The sequence below is a fragment of the Periplaneta americana genome, chromosome 15, assembly GCF_040183065.1.
Source record: "Periplaneta americana isolate PAMFEO1 chromosome 15, P.americana_PAMFEO1_priV1, whole genome shotgun sequence".
NCBI lineage: Eukaryota > Metazoa > Arthropoda > Insecta > Blattodea > Blattidae > Periplaneta > Periplaneta americana.
In genome coordinates, this window is record NC_091131.1 from 185,068,893 (window position 1) to 185,091,057 (window position 22,165).

A 22,165-nucleotide genomic window follows, 5' to 3' on the forward strand; every position below is an offset into this window, starting at 1 on the left:
CTCGGAAGAAACCAAAGTCCAAAGGGGGATCCAACCCAAGCCCGAACGCAGCTCCGGAACAGCAGCCCAGCGAGTCTGCCGACTGAGCTACATCGATGGCTCTACTAAAAGTATACAATACATAGCCAATCAGATTATTAAATTTACAAACGCAAACGATCATTCATAAGTTAAGCTATATTATAATACAAAACAATTTAATTAAATTTAAGGTATAAACAATTCAACCAGTTGTGATATACAGAAATTGATAATACATATCATGCAAACTACTTCAAATTACAAACACAAACAATTTATCAGTAGAGCTATATAGATTACTATTCAATTTAAAGCATATACAATTCATCGGCCAAAACTATACAAATATATACAATACAAAGTAGCATACTTTCATTAAGCTATACAAATTTGTGCAATTAATATCAAGTAGATTAATTCAATTTATAATCATAAACAATTCATCAGCTGAGCTATACATATTACCATTCAATTTACAGTAGGTCTATATACAATTCATCAGTAGAGCTACACAGACTAGTAATCATTTTAAGAACATATACAATTCATCAGCCAAACTATACAAACATATACAATCAAATTAGTTCAATTTACAAACTTATTTTCGTTAAGCTATACAATTCATATGAAGTAGATTAATTCAATTTATAAGCTTAAACAATTCATCAGTTGACGTATACAGTACATACAATTCATCAGTTATGCTAAACAAAAAATACAATACATAGTAAACAGATTAAGTCAATATAAAAACATATTTTAGTTGAGCTATATAAAATTGTACATGTCATTTAAGTAGAATAATTCAATTCACAAGCATAAACAATTCATCAATTGTGTAGAAGGTATGAGTATGTAGAAATTTGGTTAATTCTTTTCTGAACCTTTTCTCGTTGTTCTTCAAATCTTTAAGATTATTAGGCAGTGCATTGAAGACTGTTATACATGAATAGCGAACTCCTTTTTTAAAACAGCTTAGACTAACAGAGGGTAGATGAAGATCTGATTTATGTCTTGTATTAAAATGATGAATGTCTTGATTAGTACTGAATTTATCTTGGTTCTTAATATACAGCATCATTAGGGAAAGAATGTATTCACAAGGTAAAGTCAAGATTTCTAAGTTTCGGAAGATATTTTTACATGAGGTCCTTTTATGCACACCGGCCATTATTCTTATAGCTTTCTTTTGTAAAACAAAAACGTGTTTAGCTTCAGACGAGTTACCCCAGAATATTAATCCATATTTCATTACAGAGTGAAAATATGCAAAGTATGACATTTTAAGTAAGTTTATATCACCAATAGTAGATAAGGATCTTAATGCATAACAGGCAGAGCTCAATTTACGAGTAATACATTCTATATGCGTTTTCCAGTTCAAGTGATTATCCAATTCTAAACCAAGAAACTTTGTGCTTATAGATTCTTTGAGATGAGTTCCATTTAATCGAATACTGTAGGAAACCTGAGCACTATTGTGTGTACTAAATTTGACTGCACTGGTTTTATCAACATTAAGTGCTAGTTTATTTGCATGGAACCATTCATTCATTAGATTCAGCACTGTATTAGAAATGTTTATAAAATGATCGTATTGTTTGCTTGAAATAATTACACTTGTATCATCTGCAAATAAAATTACTTTAGATAAATTGTTTATGGTCAAGGCTAAATCATTAATATAAACTAGAAACAACAATGGACCTAAAATTGACCCCTGCGGAACACCATGTTTAATATTTTTAAATTCTGAATAAGTAACTTTATGACTATTTGGTACATTTATTTCTACTTTTTGTTTTCTATTTGATAAGTACGATGTAAACCAACCCAACATCTCATCTTTAATACCATAAAACTTCAATTTTTTTACTAATATACTATGGTCTACACAATCAAATGCTTTAGCCAAGTCACAAAAAATCCCACCTACATGTAGTTTCGAATTTAATGAATTTAGTATTTCATCCACCAAACTAAAAGCAGCATTCTCTGTCGATTTTTGTTTTCTAAATCCAAACTGTTCTAAAACTAATATATTGTTGGACTCCAGGTAATGATATAATCTATTATACATAACTTTCTCAAACACTTTTGAAAATGTTGTTAATAATGATATGGGTCTGTAATTAGCAATAGTACATTTATCTCCCTTTTTGTATATTGGTTTTACTATTGAATATTTGAGTCTTTCTGGAAAAATACCACATTGCATTGACAAATTGCATAGATAGCTTAACGGATGGGATAATATTTCAGAACAAGCTTTCAGAACTTTACTTGGAATTTCATCATATCCAGAGGAATATTTTGTTTTTAGTTGTTTTATCACATGCATGATTTCTGCTGCGGTAGTGGGAATAAATTTGAGACCTAAAAACTCAGTGTTAAATGCATCAGTTAGGTAACCAAGTGCAGCATCTTCTGGACAATCTTGAATGTTTAAGTTCTGAATAATATTTATATAGAAGTCATTAAAATGATTTGCAATTGATTTTGGGTTATCTATTTTACTATCATTGATTTTAATGCAAGTAATATTTTCACTCTTTGAATATCGATTAGTTTCATTTTTAATAATATCCCAAATAGTTTTAATCTTATTATCTGAATTTTCTATTTTTTCATTCAGATACATTTTCTTTGCATCTTTTATAACTTTTGTCAAAGTTTTACAGTAATTCTTGTAGTAATTAAGAACATGAGGATCATCACTATTCCTACTCATTAAATATAGATTCCTTTTTCTAGCACATGATATTTTAATTCCTTGAGTTATCCACATGTTTTTACTTTTACATTTTTTCACCACCTTGACTGGAAAACATTCATTGAAATAATTCGTAAATGTAGTGAAAAATGCATTAAATTTAGTATTAATATCAATGGTATCGGTACTATATACATTTTCCCAAGATTCATTTTGTAGACATGTATTTAAATGATGAAGAGATTCAGCATTTATAATCCTTTTTTTTATTTTTAGATTAACACTTTGGAATTTTTCACTCATATTGAAAACACTTAGAATTTGTGCATCGTGATCAGACAGGCCATTGACTAATGGTACTGTTGAATAGGAATTCAATCTACTTTTATCTATAAATATATTATCAATGGCAGTACTACTTCCAGCTTGTGTTCTGGTTGGAAAACTTACTGTGTGACTAAGATTATAAGTTTCAAGAAGTGAGTTTAATTTTCTTTTACGTGAGCTTTCTGATAGATAATCTATGTTTATGTCACCACAGATTACAAATTCGGTATGTGGTTTATAAAGTCTTTTCAATAATGAATCTAAGTTAGTTGTAAATTTCTTATAATCTCCCATTGGCGCCCTATAAACACATAAGATAATTAAATTTGATATCTCATAACCAATTTGTATTCCACAGATTTCAATATCTTGTTCAAGGCAAAAATCAGATATATCAATTTTACTAAATAATAGATCCTCTCTGATAAAAATACAGGCACCCCCTTTTTGGAAGACATCTCTACAGAAATGAGAACCTAATACATATCCATGTAAAGACAGTTGTAGTATTTCCTGTTGCTTCATATGATGTTCAGTTATACATAATATCTGAGGTTTATGCTTTTGAGTTGCTAAAGAAGTGATCAATTCATCAGTTTTTTGTTTTAATCCCCTAATATTTTGATGAAAAATAGTGAAGTTACTGTGTTCATTACTAGAAACATCAGAGCATTTACAATTTAGTTGAACTTGTTTCAAACACCTTACTGGTGGGAGGTTTAACCTAAAAAAGGAGAAGCCCTAGCATTAACTAACACAGGAATATTACAACTCTGCTTTTTAACATGGCTGCCTCTGATGCTATTAGCAATAAGAACCGAAAGGTGCTCCTTGCCTCTACCATTCAGATGCAGGCCATGTGACGTATATTCATACCTTCTTATAGGGCTTACATCTATCAAACCAATGTGTGATGCCCCAGGTCTCATCAGAGCCCGCTCAAGCCGCACATTCACACTCCGCACCCTCCTGTGAAGATACGGCTTGTCGTACCTGCTGAAAAGACTGAGAAATCCCACATTGGTATGGCTGCTCATCTCAATTATGTTGTTGACATCTTTCTCAATAGAATAGTTACAATCGTTATCAATACTATTACCTGGCCCACCCACTATAACTACATGATCCCTCTTAGAAAAATCTGAACTCAATTTCATCATATCCTCAACAACATTCTTGAGAGGAGCATTAGGCTTACATACACTAGATACTTCAAACTCATCGCCCAGTTTCGACTTCAAAAGTGAGGAAATACCTCTTGCATGGCTGCTTCCTAAAATCAATACTTTACTCCTACAATCATTAACCTTATCTGTTTTCTGACTTACCTTTACTAGTGTCGATACTGGGTCTGAGTTCTCCTGGTCAACATTCATTGCTTGAAGAGCACTGAATTTGTTGGTCAGTTTGATTGATGCAGCATCATCCGCAGAGAAACGTCTACTCCTAGATTTGGAATTCTTCGGTTTCATCCAAGTGTGAGATCTCCCTTTATTCGAAACACTAATGCTATCCTTCAAAGCTCTCAATTTATTAATTTCACACTTTGCCTCATCTAATTCCAATTCTAGGGCTCTGATTCTCTCCAGTTGATCGCGCATCTTTCTATCATATATACAATCACTACATTCCCAACTACCTTTGTCAACAAAATTATCAGGATCTATATCTATACATTTCCAATGAAAACAGAAATTACAATTTTCTCCTAATCCAGTAAAGCTTGCAGTACTGATGTATCATTCATTTCACTCAGTTCTCTAGTTTTAGTAATTACAATATAAAGTGCAAGTGAGTTTATCTACAGCTTTCAACTAACTAAAATGGTCCCTGTATCTTCAACCTCAACGACAAAAATAAAATCATGGATTGCAATGGACGAAGCTTTGGCTACAGATGGAAAAATAGTAATGTGTCAAGTGTGAGGTAAAAAAGTCGGGTGCTCTATGAAATCACAACTGGAGAGTCTTACCTATCCTATACCTGCCAGATATTGATATTAAATATTTTCATGATTTTACATATTTTGGTACATATTCAGCTTATTTTTCTTACATAAATATGTACATATTTCACATCTTGATATTACATAAAAATCCGGTCCCTATTTATAATGCTATGAAAAGGGAGTACTGGTATGTTACATGGCAGTAAAAATTTTCAATAGTCTTCCTGAAGACATTAAGAATCATAACCAAAACCCTGCATTATTTAAGGTAAAACTAAAAAATTACTTAATATCTCACACTTTCTATTCTGTAGATGAATTCTTGACATTTCACAGTACTGTGTAAATATTTAATATTACTGGTATTAAATGGTAAACATATTGCATTGTATAATATGTTATTGTTATTAAGGTTTTAATTTTGTATATATTTCATATTAGCATCCATCCAGAAACTTAGCAACCTTACAGCCACTTCAGATTTTTAATGTCACTCCTAATGCTAAAACCCGTATTTCCATAGATGTATGCTAGTCATATCAAAATCACCATTAACAACTTTCAAAACGCTAGTGTTGTCTGCTAAGATAATAATTTTCCCTGGAATGCAGCTGGTAAACCATTGACATCAACAATAAAAGTAACGGACACAAAATTGAGCCTCGAGCAACCTCAACATTAAGAGTAGGCCTATACTGGGAAGGTATTTTCCCCTCAAATTCAACAACTTACTGCCTATTCGTAAGATAACAAACATTCTATTAAAGAAATCTCGTTTCCTTTATGCCATAAAATTTAAGTTTCTTCAGCAATATATCATGAAGCAAGCAATCAAATGCCTTACACAAATCTCATAAACAAGTCAGCGAATTCTGTTTTAATTCAAGGATACCAGTATTGAAATCCTATAAAATTACCATTAAGGCAGTTGATTTACCATGCCTAAATCTGCCTAAAACCAAAGTATTGCTCATGAAGCAAATTATTTTCTTCAAAATATGTAAAAACTCTCTATTCATGACATCCTCTAATAGTTTAGATAATTGTTCAAATTATACTTAAGTAAATAAGAATATTATAATGTATCGGGTACCCGTATACTCAGATACAGTAGTAATATGATGACTTCAAAACTGATAAAATTCAATTCTGTTACAGTAAATTTGCCAGTACAGTAATTAAGTCAAGTGTATAAAATATTTTAATTGTTTAATAGAGTTTGAATTGAAATTCTAACCAAAATTATTTACAGACATACTGCTGCAAAATTCTTCATAAATGTGTTTCGAAATAACATAACACAAAGTTTTAATTTTTAATAGCGAAAAGCTCAACGTTCAATGTAACAAATTTCCTACATTAGACAGGACTGAAGAAACATAAGAACATCCTGATTTCTTCAGAGCTTGTACAACAAGATTCTGTGAGAAGTGACCGAGTATATTTTGAAAAGCATATGGCTTTAACCCTACAACAGGCTATTTAGCATCAGTATTACACTGTGGAAACTTGCTTACGTATAGTTTATTTTGACAAATTAGATTTCATTATTAGAAAAATGACCATATTTGACAGTATGAAACATTAAAATTACTTCAGACTTCGTTAATAATGGTATTGCTTCCTTATCACTCAATGTTTTGTTTTGGGAATGCGTTCTTCTTCTTCTTCTTCTTCTTCTTCTTCTTCTTGACAAGTATTAGGCCACAAGGCCTGTTACGGTCTCACATAAAATTTTCACGCCATCTCTTAGCAGGACGACTCACAGATCTTTGGCCATGTGGTACATAATATAAATTGCCTTTGGGAGTCTATCATTCTTTCCAAATGATGTTTCCAATTAGACTGATATTGAACAATGTAATCTAAATCTGTTTGAGTTTTTAGTTCCTTTAAAATTTCACAATTTCTTTTCAGATCCCACTTAGTATAGCCCACTGTTCTTCGCATGAATCACATTTCACAAGCCGTTATTCTGCTTTTATCTGCTTTCCTCAGTGTCCATGCTTTGCTGCCATAGCTGAGCATCGGTCGTGCCAATGTGTTGTAGAGACGTATGCGGGTGTGTTTCTGAACCAAGGATGGTTTCATCACACTATTTATAATGCCCATAGCTCTTGTCTATTTATTAATTTTCTGTGATATGTCCAATTCTTCAATAATGGAAAGATTGTAATCCAAATATGGGAAACTATTACATCTCTCTAATATTTTATTATCGAGACAAATTTTACTTTGTATTGGGTGTTTACCACAGAATGCCATGATTTTTGTTTTATCTGTTGAAATTTCCATATTGTATGTGGCTGCTACTTGCTGCAAATTATATATTGACCTTAGGAGGTCGTCTTCTGAAAGTGCTAATAATACCAAATCATCTGCAAAGAGAATTAATCCAATTTAGGGTGTCTGTTGATTTGTATATATCCATGGCAAGTTTGCTTCCACTCTTTAATTATTCTGTTCATATAAATAATAAAGAGAATGCGTTCTATCAATGTAAATGTAGAATAATTGAACATAAATACTGAGTAGGGCAGATAAAAGTAGCCCACCTTCCATGTGAATGAGAATGTGATATTTTGACTGCTTGAAATTCCATTATTGTATTCCATAGTATGGTATCATAACGAAATGGGTAAACAGCTACAATAATAGACAATTTTATGCAATAATCGATTGTTGGCATTCTTCCTGGCAGTATTTCAGCAATAGTTATCAGTCGAATTACACTGTCTGCTCGCATTCTGCAAAATGATTTACTTGATACAAGAAAAAGTGGAAATTGTGGAAGCGTATGTGAGAACAGGTTCGATTAAGGAAACCCGCGAAATTTTCAGGGACAAGTTTCTGGATATAGGACAACCAGCAAAGAAAGCAATAGAGAGTTTGGTTAAAAAGTGGCTATAGGATCTGTTCAGAATATGAAAAGAGAAAGTGTTACTTCAGTTCGCATACCAGAAATTATTGAGGGCATCCGCCAGAGGATTATTGCATAAAATTGTCCATTGTTGTAGTTCTTTACTCACTTCATTATGATACAATACGATAGAATACAATAATGGAATTTCAAGCAGTCAAAATATCGCATTCACATTCAAATGGGAGGCAGGCTACTTTTATCTGTGCCACACTGTACATTTTGCTGTATAATCATCACACTTGAAAATTCGGTTGTGAAATTGTTTTTCTTTCTCCTAGTCCAGCGATGGGGAAAAGGGGTGGAACGAACATAATCAGCAACTTACTCACTCCACATCTAAAACAGCAAGGTCAGGCGTATTTGGTCGTTTCCGTGTTGAGTGTTTACAAGGCGAGTCCAAAGCTGTGCAGTGGCGTAACCCAGTAGAAACGCGATATAATAGTTGTGTTATTATACTCCTGACCTAAACTAATAGGGTGCTGACAAATGTTACTGGAACGAAACAAGCGTTTACATTTTAATTAAAATCTATTTACATAAATAGAACGAAAATAATAAATGTGTTACTGCATTCCGTAAACAGGTCGAATGAGTAATGAACAAAGTAAATAGATTGCAAATACTTTTCTTGCAACAGATGAACTGATAGCACGAATAATTAACAAATATATAAATAATGTTACAAAAAAAAACAACAGTACAATAATAATAATAATAATAATAATAATAATAATAATAATAATAATAATAATAATACTTTATTGCCAGAGCAAAGATACATAATGATTTTTTAATATAAAAACACTCTAGCACACCCAGAAAGAGTAAGTTACATACTCGTGCTTAGGGACCATTCCACATAGCCTAATGTTAAGACATTTTATTAAAAAAACAGAGTAAAAAGTAAAAAAGAAGAACAAGAAGAAGGAGAAGAAGAAGAAATACAGATATCACAATGATTGAACTTTAACTTTTCTCTGTTAACAGAAATTTTTAATTGATTTTTTTTTTAAATAAAGAGCATTAGCAAATTGTATGTTTAGGAATTTAGCTATTATCGTGTTATAAAACCTTGGGCCGAAGTTTTTACTCCCTTCGAGAACACCTCTGCTATATGTTTTGAGAAAAGATAACTAACACGAAGTTGTTGTTGTTTTATAATGCCAGGCGTTTGACAATAAAGTCATTTGACCTCTTGCACTCCAATATTTTTCAAAGATATTATCATGACCAGCCACTGAAGCACAGATTTTTGGTTTGAGTTGCACAATGGACAGTTAGGGGACTGATATATTCCAATTCTATGCAGGTGTTTGGCCAAACAATCGTGGCCTGTTGCCAATCTAAATGCAGCTACAGACGATTTTCGTGGTAAATCGGGAATTAACTGTGGATTTTGATGCAGAGAGATCCATTTTTTCCCTTGGGATTGTGTTATTAAATTTTGTTTGTTGAAGTCTAAGTATGTAGATTTAATAAATCTTTTCACAGAGTAATACGTAGATTTAGTAATAGGTCTGTAAGTAGCAGTGCTGCCCTTCTTTGCTAAAGCATCCGCATTCTCATTTTCCAGGATTCCACAATGGGATGGTATCCATTGGAATACAATTCTTTTATTGAGTGATATTAATTGAGAGAGCATTTCAGTTATTTCTGCTGTTTGAGATGAAGGTGTGTGCTTAGAGACTATTGATGGAATAGCTGCTTTGGAGTCTGACAATATAACTGCATTCCTAAATTTATTGATGTGGCATAGAAGATTCCTGAGACTTTCACTTATTGCCATGATAAGTGAAAGTCTCAGGAACTAACTACTAACACGAAGTATGTTTGTTGCTAAACAAACTGAAGCTGGCTCGTCTTTGGATTTTAATGAATGTTTTAATTCTTCCAATTTCTTATTGCGAGATGGCCCTATTTAAATAGGACATAAATGAGCACGAGCATATGCTCATTTCGGGTATCTATCCAAATGTAAATTCAAATGTAAATTGTAAATAAAAATTGTAAATTGTAAATTGTAAATTTAATCTGTAAAACGACTACACAAAACCATGACGATACTGTAATATCAGGATTTCTGTTATAACAATGTCATCTCGATATAAATACAAATTCAAATATTTATCTGCCAAATTCTTCTCACTATAATTCTATTCATGGGGGATTTAAAATGCCAGAACACACTAAACAAGGAGCAGAATACCATCTTGTTGCACAACAAACACAATGCTTTGTTATTTCGAGGAATACAAAGGTACTTATATGCTCATTCGTCTTTGTAAATATATCTTTTTACTGTGCTGTGGGACATGATTCCAGCACTGATACTCGCAGACTTGTTGTGACAGAGTGGTCGCGATGTGGACAGAAACAGATACAGGAATGAGTAAACGACATTTCATGCAAGTTGAGAGGATTCGAAGTCATTTCTTTCCCCTTCTACTTGCCCCAAGTTTTCCATGCAAGAAAATAAAATATTAAATAAAGTACATAAGTGGATATAAAATACAGCCATACAGATGTTTGACAATTACATCTTTCAGTATATTTTAGTGTTATTCTTACAGTATTCCCAACTAATAATTAATTAAATTAAGGGATGTTAGTTTATATTATGAAGTCAGGGGGGAGTGACACAGTGCAGACTGTTCCATTGTGTATGCTTAGAGTAGCAACTAGCGGTGAAGAAAACATTTACCTTCTGCTGTCAGTAGCTTTTTAATGTTAATGTTCCAGTTGATATAAACAACAATAAAATGAAATATTAACGCTTAGTATAGACTTTCGAAATATAAATTATCGGTAAACATTTCCAATAATAAAATTTGTCACTGTGTTGAAAGTCAGTTAGTCGAACGTTAGTAACATGGACAGTAGCATCTTCCCCTTCACTGATGGTAGAGAGTGTGAGTAGAGGGGAAGGCCTATCAACCAAACTGAAATGAGGTTTAGTCTGCTAGCTAGCAGTGGGAGGGGTTCAACTATGATTGAGGGGAAGGGAACACACTGTGCTACTTTTCCCCATCGCTGTCCTAGTCTTTATTAAAGCAAAGACTTTTTTTTTTTTTTGAGAGTTCACTGTCCCCTTTTAACTGTATATTTTTTTTACTTCACAATTATTACTTTTCTTTTAAAAGAAGCTCGTTAATGTAGAGCCTGATTGTAAACTTGCGGCAACTGCGTGAAAGACGAATTGGCATCCACTTACATGGACTCACCAAGGGTCTTCCTGAGGGGTGTTTGAACAGTACGCTCTATGAGTAGCAGTCGCCCACACACAGAACCCCCCACTCCGAAGCCTCAGAAAGAAGTTCGCGCATGTTGGTGCCACGAGATTGCGATCAGGCTCTAGCTAGTTCAAGGTTTCATTTGAACACTTATTTCTTAAAATTATATATAGAGGCGGGAGTCCGAGGACACCTTTAACTTCGGAGACAGAAGGGAAAATGTAAAATCTCTGAGTACGTCATGAAAGAATATGTGAAAGTGCTAACCTTTGCTGGTATTTTTGGATTGTGGCCGCCATGTTAGAGCAAAGTGCATATTTTAAATGGGAAGAGGGTCATGTGCATATCAAATGAGTAGGGCTAAGATTTTAATGACCTATAAATCATAAAAAAAAGTCCTAAAAACAATGCATTTATGACGTAAAAATCTTTCAAAAATGCCCTTAAAAATGCCCTAAAAATTGTTCTTCCATAATTGGCTTATTAGGAAAAGAGGTTTTGTACTACTTAATATTTAGACTAGTAATTAAATTAAATTGTACGAGTAGTACCAATATTTAAGTTTCTTTAATTTTACATAATTTTTTCTAAGTGGTACATTTTAATTAATTATTTTACCTGATGTAATTTCCATGTAGCTCACCACAAGGCCACTCTTATCCGGAATTAGCAGGTTTAGAGGAATCTATATTGAAGGGGTGATTTGAGTGTATTACGTTAAAATGGCAATATTTGTGTAGAAAAACGATTAACATATTATACAAAATAATGGGTATTAGCCATCAGCGTAGATTGGTCGGTTAAGACGCTTGCCTACTGATTCGGAGTTGCACTCGGTCGCGGGTTCAACTCCCGCTTGGGCTGATTATCTCGTTGGGTTTTTTCCGAAGTTTTTCCCAACTGTAAGACAAATGTCAGGTAATCTATGGCGAATCCTCGGCCTCATCTCGCCAAATATCATATCGCTATCACCAATTCCATCGACGCTAAATAACCTCGTAGTGGATACAACGTTATTAAATAACTAAGTAAAAATATGAGTATTAATGGACAAAATATATAGACAAATATCAAAGGAAATAAATATTATTTTATATTAATAATGGGGATTTATGTCCAAAATTAAATGAAAATGCCTAAAAATGTCCGAATAAAATAAAAGATGCTCTTATGAATTGAAACAGGCAAAAAATGCAAAAAAATGCCCTAACAAATATGTCTTAAAACACTCAGTTTATCACATAACATATAAATACTAAAGCAGCTATGTTTCTGGCTTATTAGAAAAAAGATGCAATTTCATCAAAATCCCAGCCCTACAAATGAGACTAAAATGGAATTCATTGCTGTAATCAGATTTGACATATTAAGTTATGTTCTATGGTTCAAAAGTTATTAACACAGAAATTTGAAATTACTGGTTACGGTATTGACGAAAGAGAAGAAGATAAGGTTGTCCTGGTATCTGGGGAACGCAGATATCATATCGCATCTGTAGACTTCAACAACTGATATCCAGAAAGACCACCAATTTCAAATTTAGAGCAACTGGAACTGTTCAAAAGAAGCCAAGTAGCAGTTGGTCAAAAACAGCAACTGATGAGAGAACCTCAACACTAGTCTTGGCCTCGTTTACCAATAATCCAAAATGCAACACATGAAATCTTTCTGCAGAAAGTGGTATCAATCAGTGTGTGGATTATGTGGATTCTTCATACCAATAAATGGAACCTGTTCAAGGTCCAGATGCTGCAGAATGAATCCGATAGACATGTCGTATTCTGCAAGACCAGTGTTGAGGTTCCCTCGTCAGTTTCCATTTTCAGCTGACTGCTATGCGGCTTGTCTTCAACATTCCCAGTTGTTCTAAATTTGGATATCAGGGATGTGATAGTGTTGTATGAAATTGGTTGGCTTTCTGGACATTGAAATTTGCGGCTATCAAACCGCAGGTGCTTTCCCCAAACATCAGAATCACCTCAATCCTCTCCTCTTTTGTCAATGTCATCTCCAGTTTCTTGAAACTACTTACTACTGCTTATGGCTTTTAGAGGATCCGGAGGTTCATTGCTGCCTTCACATGCCATCGGTCTCTATCCTGAGCAAGATTAATCCAGTCTCTACCATCATATTCCACCTCCCTCAAATCTACTTTAATATTATCCTCCCATCTATGTCTCAGCTTCCCCAAAGGTCTCTTCCCCTCTGGTCTCCCAACTAAGACTCTATATGCATTTCTGGATTCGCCCATATGTGCTACATGCCCTGCTCAACTCAAACATCTGGATTTAATGTTCCTAATTATGTCAGGTGAAGAATACAATGCATGCAGTTCTGCGTTGTGTAACTTTCTTCATTCTCCTGTAACTACATTCCTCTGAGCCCAAAATATTTTCCTAAGCACCTTATTCTCAAACATCCTTATCCTCTGTTCCTCTCTCAAAGTGAGAGTCCAAGTTTCACAACCATAAAGAACAACCGGTAATATAACTGTTTTATAAATTCTAACTTTCCTCTCTTTTGAGAGCAGACTGGATGACAAAAACTTCTCAACCCAATAATAACAGGTATTTCCCACATTTATTCTATGTTTCATTTCCTCCTGAGTGTCATTTATATTTGTTACTGTTGCTCGAAAATATTTGAATTTTTCCACCTCTTCGAAGGATAAATTTCCTATTTTTATATTTCCATTTCATACTGTGTTCTGAAACATAACCAATAATTTCAAATTTCTGTGTTAATTACTTTTGAACACATATGTCAAATCTGATTACTGCTATGAATTCGTGAGAAAATTTTGGCCTTATTTGATATGCCACATGACAGCCTTAAAATTAAAAAAATGTCACATTGCTCTAAGATGGTGGCCATGTTCTGGAAATACCCAGCAGAGGTTGGCTCTGTCATCCATCCTTTCATGAGCTGGTCAGATCTTTAATTTTTCCTTCCATCTTCGAAATAGAATGGTGTCTTGGAACTTTTTACTTACCCAGTATAATCATATAGATGAAATTGTTTTAATCAAGTTATGAAAACTCTGCTTCTGCGTTTGTCTTATAACTCAGAATTGTTTTATTAGCTATAGATAACAAAATTGGCATTTCCAAGTTAGAAAGGCCGTCTCTGTCCATAAGTACAAGAATAGTGGAGATGAATACCAATATGTAATCAGACGCACATGTAATTCTCAGTGATGTCATGTCACACAGGACTGTATTAGAAGATCGAATCGCAGCGTAATTTGCAGAACACTATGTGAATCATACTGTAAATGAAGTAAAAATGAATGAATGATTACCAGGGCGTGAAACTGAGAGGAGTTTCCGGTAGCAAGAATGTGCAGGCTGTTGTTTTGTTGCCCGATCACCAGAAGCACGAAACATAAATTTCTGATTGGATGCTAATGGGAAACACCGTTGTATACGAGATATATCTCGTAGGCCACAGAAAGGCACACAGAACAACAAAATAGCAGCTATATATCTTTTGAGACGAGAGTCTGGTGACTATGTTATAAGTTGTTTGTATGTATATGTTATTTAATTTTAAAAATATGTGAAAATTTCATCAGAACAATTATTTCATTTTATTTAAAAATATTTAAGAAATATTTTATTTATACTTCCTTTTTTAAATGTCTACTTATTATCTTAATTAAATAACAAACACACAAAAATAATAACATTCATCCTAATAATGGGACATCAGGAGCAGAGTATTATATTCCAAAATATCAAGAAAGTTATTTCATACCATGTTCATCCTCCTCCAGTCTTGACACTGAATTGATGCTGCTCTTCAATGTGTTACCCAAATTTCTGAAAAATCTATTTGTATACTTACCGACTCCAAGGGGGCTATATTTAATATAATTAAATATGTACCAAACCTATATACACATTGAATTATTCCAATTCAGAAACAACTAAGTAAACTAAAAGAACTCCAAAAGGAAATAACATTTCAATGGATACCTAGTCATTGTGGTATACCTGGAAACGAGAAAGTCGATAATACTGCAAAACAGGCAACATATTTGTAACCGAGACCTCTTCAAGTGATATCTCTATCCAGAGCTTTTGCTTCAGTGAAGTCTCATTTTATAAACCTATGGATGAACAATTGGCTCTCTTCTGACAAAGGAAAAATTTTACAGTCTGTACAAAAGGAACCAAATGACCTGGAAATGTACAAAAACTTGCCCAGACATTTTTATTTATTTATTTATTTATTCATTCATTCATTCATTTATTCATTTATTTATTTATACTTGAGCTACATTAGGCATTGCAGCCTGAAGCTCGTGCTCGGGCGCAGTTCAGATCAGTTATACAAAATATATCACAAAATTAAGAGAGTTCATTGAGCACAATAACATTAATAAATGGTAAAATACATACAGCATGTAATAATAGAAAATACAAAAGTACATAAATATTAGAGTATCAATTTTTAACTCACTTAGCTTAAACAATTAAATAATTAATCTGATTTGTTTCTTAAATCTATGTGTGTTAAGTGTACTTAGCTCAGGGTAAGCTCTAATTAAAGCATTATATATTTTGGGTCCAAAATTTCTGCTGTGTTTCAATCCATGTTCAAACATTTTTAACATGTCACATTGTCACTCATTTGTACCTACACCGATTTCACATTTCTGATAATCTTACTTGTCTCTGGTGTAATAATCATGATGAAGATTTGGAACACATTCTTCTATACTGTCCATCCATAAACCACAAAAGAAGTAAATTAAAATCATCAGTACCAGTTGCAGAAGACACAGCCCTGCAGTATATATTGACTACACCCCAACTCTGGCTACTACCAACAGGCATCTATAATGAACACCGATCAAAATACCCCTTATTTCTCTTGAAAAACAACTGAATAGACTACAGTGGACTTTATGTTGTCAGCAAACAGCTGGATACATTAAGAAGATTGATTTAACAGTCTTTATAATTTGATCAACAAAACAACCAATATCGCGTTCAAATTTTCAAATGTTAAGCTTTACAGCCAGACCACCAGGAGCGCACTATTCTCTGCTTCCCTGCGGCATGCGCTTCTATTATTTTGTTGTTCTGTGATGATTGCTATATACTACATCAGACTTGGAATAGACTTGGTGCCACAATAGCAACTGAAGGTGAATTAATTTGAGTTTTGCTGTTCTGAACTTCTACATGTATTGTTTTAAAGTTCAGAATCAAATAATGCAAACATGTAGTAATAACAAGTGAACAAAAACGTTGACTATGAGATTACGAAATTAATTCACTCCTTAGAAAAATCACAACGAATTACGTTGTTAGAACATTATGACTAATACTTTCAGATTAGGTGAAATTAAAGTCGACACCCTAACACGTTATTTTAAAACTATTGGGAATCCTTTTTGTACTAGTGATTACCATATAGGCTATTTTGTTTTACTATCGTTAATATTTAATCCAATGTTTTGTGCTTTTTCGATTAATTCAATAAATAGCTGTCTTATTTCAAGCTCATTCCTTCCTATTAATAATAAATCATCAGCATTTGCAAAAATTTTTTGTTGTCCACCCAGGTTTATTCCAGCTGGTATTAAGTCTAACTGTCGTATTATCTTCTCTAATGCTATATTAAATAAGATTGGCAAGAGAGCGTCACCTTATTTTAATCCCTATTTGATTTACAAATTCTTCTGATATAATTCCATTTGTTACTACTTTGCTTACCGTATCTTCCATATATATCTTACATAATCTGATTAATTTCAAAGGTATTCAAAATTCGGCCATTATATTCCATAGACTATATACAGTCTGTACAAAAATATGGTATTTGTAATTCAGTTTTAGATCAGATTTCAGATTTATTTGTTTCATTCTGATTGATTGTGATGTGATTTACAGACACGCTGTCTATGGTATTGCTTGCTCTCAACTGCATTGTTCGTGACCACCGAAACCGAAATCTGGACCACTACATAAAGAAACCGAATGTAGGTCTGGCAGAGCAGCAACATCCTGACGGTAGCTTTGGAAACCTCCACAGCACAGCTCTGGCAGTACAGGTACAAGATCTTATTCAAACATGCAAAGCGATGGTGGATTTTGAGAGTTGTGCACAAGAAAATCTCATTGCTCTTGCACACAGGTTTACAATGATGAGTTTTCGAGGTGGCTGGCCTATATAAAGAATTAGTTAATCTGAAATGTAAATGATTCATTCACTGTATCAAATAATTACGTATATCTTAATAAAATCGATTATTTTAGGGCAGGAACGTGTATTTAACATTGACCATTTTACCGCCTTCACATATTGATATAAATGAGCCATTCAGAGCAGAAGTAGTGTAAGTCAAAAATGGGTAATGAGGGTTAAAGTAAACATTCTGTAAAATACAGCGCAAAGTAGCAATTAATATTCAATTTATTTAAACTATTAGTAGTCAATGGATAGCACGAAGGACATATTAATTGCTACTTTGCTCTGTATTTTACAGAATTTTTACTTTAAACCTCATTATCCATTCCTGACTTACACCAGTTTTGCTCTGAACGGCTCCACTCTACTTGCTAAGTAATTATTTTAAAATAATAGAGCTGTGATAATTATAAATAAAAGCTTATCTGATGATTTAATGGTTACTATGCTTGCATTTCAACTCAGTCCTGGAATAGGATAATGGATTTTTGGACGGAAAGATTTTTTCTTTTTTTTCTTTTTTCATTTTCATTTCATTTATTATATTCCATAAATCTTACATTAGCAATGAAGTTTTAAGATGTGGACCAAGTTAAAATTTTACAATATTACAATTACAATGACAATTTTTACAGTTTTACAATTTTGCAATTTTCTACAATATTTTGGTGAGATGTAGTGAGATGAGGTGAGGCCCGAGAATTAGCCAAAAGATTACTTGGCATTTGCCTTATGGTTGGGGAAAACCTCGGAAAACCCCCAACTAGGTAATCAGACCAAAGGGGGTTAAATAAAGTGAAGCCGAGGACTCTCTATAGACCATCCGGCATCAGTCCCACGGCTGGGGAAAACCTTGGAAGAAACCGACTTTCGTTGGATGGGAGAATAAATGTATGGGCCTCATTTACATGATTAGTTGTATGTAAATGGTATTTTCCTTTGATATTGAAGACAGAATTCTATATTGGTAATATATGGAGGGTCTCAAAAACAGACGATCAAAGTAATTGAAGGGTTTTTTGAAAAAAAAAAACAACCAGAGTACAAAAACTTAAATTTTCAGGTGAAAACAAAAAAACTATCTTATGCAAATCTAGTCTTTCAGGTGAAGCTCTCTGTAAAGCAGATTTGAATAATTTCAAGGGAAAAAACTATCTGGTATGATTGTTGTTGACACTTCAAGTATGAAATTCATTATGTCATTTCTTATGGTGTTATAGAAACTTCGGAAAACTGAAATACATTTATAACTTAAATTGTTCATAGAAATACATGTGTAAAGGTAGTAACTGTAGAAAATCGTTCTTTTAAGAGAAAATTCTCTGTTGTGGCTGAAGTGTGCGCCTCTTTTAATCTTCTTTTTCTTTAGTATATCCTATTTATTCTTCTTTCGTTGCTTACATTTCTTCCATGGAGTTACTTCTGCACCTAAAGATGAGTCCATAACTAATACAACAATTGGCATGTTAAAGTATTTTTCTTTCAGGTGGCTTTTGCCATGTAGATAAGAAGCAATACTGCCAGTCTACCACAGTTTAAAATTGTATGCATATATGTTTCAAGATGATATGAATGGGATATTTGTAAATGCTACCATCGTCCTGGTCAGTCTTTGGATTATGTTTGTTTTATGAAAACCATTGAAAATTTCCACTCCTTTAACATAAGACAGTGGTGTTTTTTTATCCACTAACAAATAATTCAGTAGATGGCCGCTACAATACACTCATCACATGCTTATTATTTCAAATTTGCATTTTTTGGACTATGGTTCTTTTTAAAAAAAAACGCTTCAATTGTAATAGTAGCCACAGGTTAAGGGGTAAAGAAATAATTATGTCAATGAAAACGCCACATTCCTATTTCAATTATTTTTCAAGTTTTCGTTCTGTGAATTTGTTAAACCCTGGTCCCAATAATGAAAGTTAAACAATGTTTGAAAGGCTGAGAGAAGGGTAAAGAGTATGTGTTATTTGTAGGAAAGACATTCCCTATGTTTTGTTTATTTTCGCTCAATGATTTTTACTTTTTTTAATACGTAAAATTATGCGAACTCAGTCTAACTCAAGAGTGATTAGACAGATATGGAGAGCTGTTCTCTGATTGTGCGGCAAGTCAGAAGTTTAACAGTTCGGAGCTATATAACAGATTGCTCAGCCTTATAGGCTTTCAAGGTAACAACTTTTGTCAGGTTTACTATGCTGCCATCTAGTTGTTACATAAGGAGTGACTCCCATAACTCCCATTTGAATTGGATTAGCAATTATACTGCCATCTCGTGTTCATTTACAACGGACGGGTGGAGATCCTGGCAGTTGTTTTCTTCAAAGTGCTACCGATTTTAACATAGGGATGAGCAATCTGTTATAATATATGTGATCAGGGGTATAATGTACATGTGACGTACACCAACACACTGCCTAATCACAAATTATGTTTGATACCTCAAGAACCACTTGCTTTCAAAGATTGAAACCTTCTGCTTTTGTGTGTTTTTTTTTTTTAAGTTGAGAAACATTCCAGAAATTTTGTCGTTTTTTTTTTAAGACGCCTGTACATGGTCAGAGTAACTTGTAAGAAAATAGTTGGGACATGATTCATAGTCTCACTGAGCTACTGCACGCCATGTGTGTTATTCTTCACAGGTTTGATGTTAAGTTCCATCATGATGTGCTCACTTCTGTGATCAAATTTGGTGTGGCCTGCAATCTTTCTTATGAAACTCATTCCACAAGCTGTCATTCTGCTTATATCCTATCTTTTTAAGTCCAAGCTTCTGTTACATAAGCCTATAAGAGGACAGGTCTCGCGAGAGGCTAAAGCGAGTGTATTAATTTTTGGCCTCTGAAGGCTTCATTAGGCCAACATTGTAGATAATACCCATTGTTTTTGTGTTTTTTTTAATGTCTCTACCTTTAAAGTCTAGATTATATTCCAAATGATTAAATTCATTCACCCTCTCCAGAATTTCGTTGTCTGGATAAAAAATGTTGCTTTGGGTGGGTTCTTTATCACAAAATGCCATGATTTTTGTTTTTCAGATTAAATTTTCATATTTTATTAACTACTCATTTTATCAAGATTATAAACTGAGCTTGGTAAGTCATTATCTGAAGGTACCAATAATGCTAGATAATTCTCAAAAAGTAAAACATCAATTCTAATATTTCTGTTTATTTGTATACTGCCATAAGGCGTTTGTTTCCATTTATTGATGAGTGCATATATCCATAATAAATAGGATAGGTGATAAGCCAAATCCGTATCTTGATTGGTCTCCAGTCTGTTAAAATGTCTTCAATTTTGATTCATGTTTTGGTGGATTTGTAAAAATTTAATGTTAATGTACGGTATTTCAGCTGAAGAAATACAGTTTTCTATAGGCTAATACAGCGTCTCTAGATAGATGTTTATCTGTCAGTGTGTAGCCCAGTGGCGTGTGGTGATAAATAATCCTGGTGGTGCACAAATATTTATTATGATTATGATTATCATATTATTATTATTATTATTATTATTATTATTATTATTATTTCTATTATTATTATTATTATTATTATTATTGTTATTATTATTATTATTATTATTATTATTATTATTATTATTATTATTATTATTATTATTATTATTATAGGTACTAACTACTACATATTGGAGATTTATCCTTCGAAGAGGTGGAAAAATTCAAATATCTTGGAGCAACAGTAACAAATATAAATGACACTCGGGAGGAAATTAAACACAGAATAAATATGGGAAATGCCTGTTATTATTCTGTTGAGAAGCTTTTGTCATCTAGTCTTCTATCAAAAAATCTGAAAGTTAGAATTTATAAAACAGTTATATTACCGGTTTTTCTGTATGGTTGTGAAACTTGGACTCTCACTTTGAGAGAGGAACAGAGATTAAGGGTATTTGAGAATAAGGTTCTTAGGAAAATATTTGGAGCTAAGAGGGATGAAGTTATAGGAGAATGGAGAAAGTTAGACAACGCAGAGCTGCACGCATTGTATACTTCACCTGACATAATTAGGAACATAAAATCCAGATGTTTAAGATGGGCAGGACATGTAGCACGTATGGGCGGTCCCAGAAATGCATATAGAGTGTTAGTTGGGAGGCCGGAGGGAAAAAGACCTTTGGGGAGGCCGAGACGTAGGTGGGAAGATAATATTAAAATGGATTTGAGGGAGGTGGGATATGATGGTAGAGACTGGATTAATCTTGCTCAGGATAGGAACCAATGGCGGGCTTATGTGAGGGTGGCAATGAACCTCCGGGTTCCTTAAAAGCCAGTAAGTAAGTAAGTACTAACTACTACATAACTATTAACGTATGTTACGTAGGTATAGATTTACATAATTTTCTTAGTCAAGAAATTGCAGTTAATCAGTTTCCTATGTAGGTCCAGTAATAGCAAAGTAAAGTGTTCAATTTCTATTGCAGCACACCGTAAATAATATTGTTTTCGCTATATTGCCTTTTATAACACAGTTCACACGTTCACAAGCATTCGATAGGTATGTTGTCTCATCAGCCTTAATTGCTAAAAAGTCAGCAGCTTTCTTTATTTCTTTGAAATCTCATCATGGCATACATCAAAATGGCTTGAAGGACTTCGTTCTGTATAGTGTTTGATGTGCTCTTAAACACTGTTCTTCTTTCCAAATGTTGCTTAAGAATGCGTCTAATTCAGAACTGAAATTGATGAGGCCAAGAAAAATACTGGCGTTTAAAGATGAGTTTCCGTCTTCGTGACCTCTTAAAGCCAACTAAAAGCTTCACAAAACCGCACGCACATA

At 33.4% G+C, this 22,165-nt stretch overlaps 1 protein-coding gene across 6 annotated transcripts in view; it reads left to right on the plus strand.

The window, feature by feature from the left end:
• Nucleotides 1-22,165, plus strand: part of LOC138715578 (uncharacterized) — a 103,205-nt gene that overhangs the window by 40,179 nt on the left and 40,861 nt on the right. For all 6 annotated transcript variants that reach the window (XM_069848649.1, XM_069848648.1, XM_069848653.1 and 3 more), the window contains exon 5: nucleotides 17,066-17,226. In XM_069848649.1, coding sequence (XP_069704750.1) covers nucleotides 17,066-17,226 — 161 coding nt within the window. The remainder of the gene's footprint in view (nucleotides 1-17,065; nucleotides 17,227-22,165) is intronic.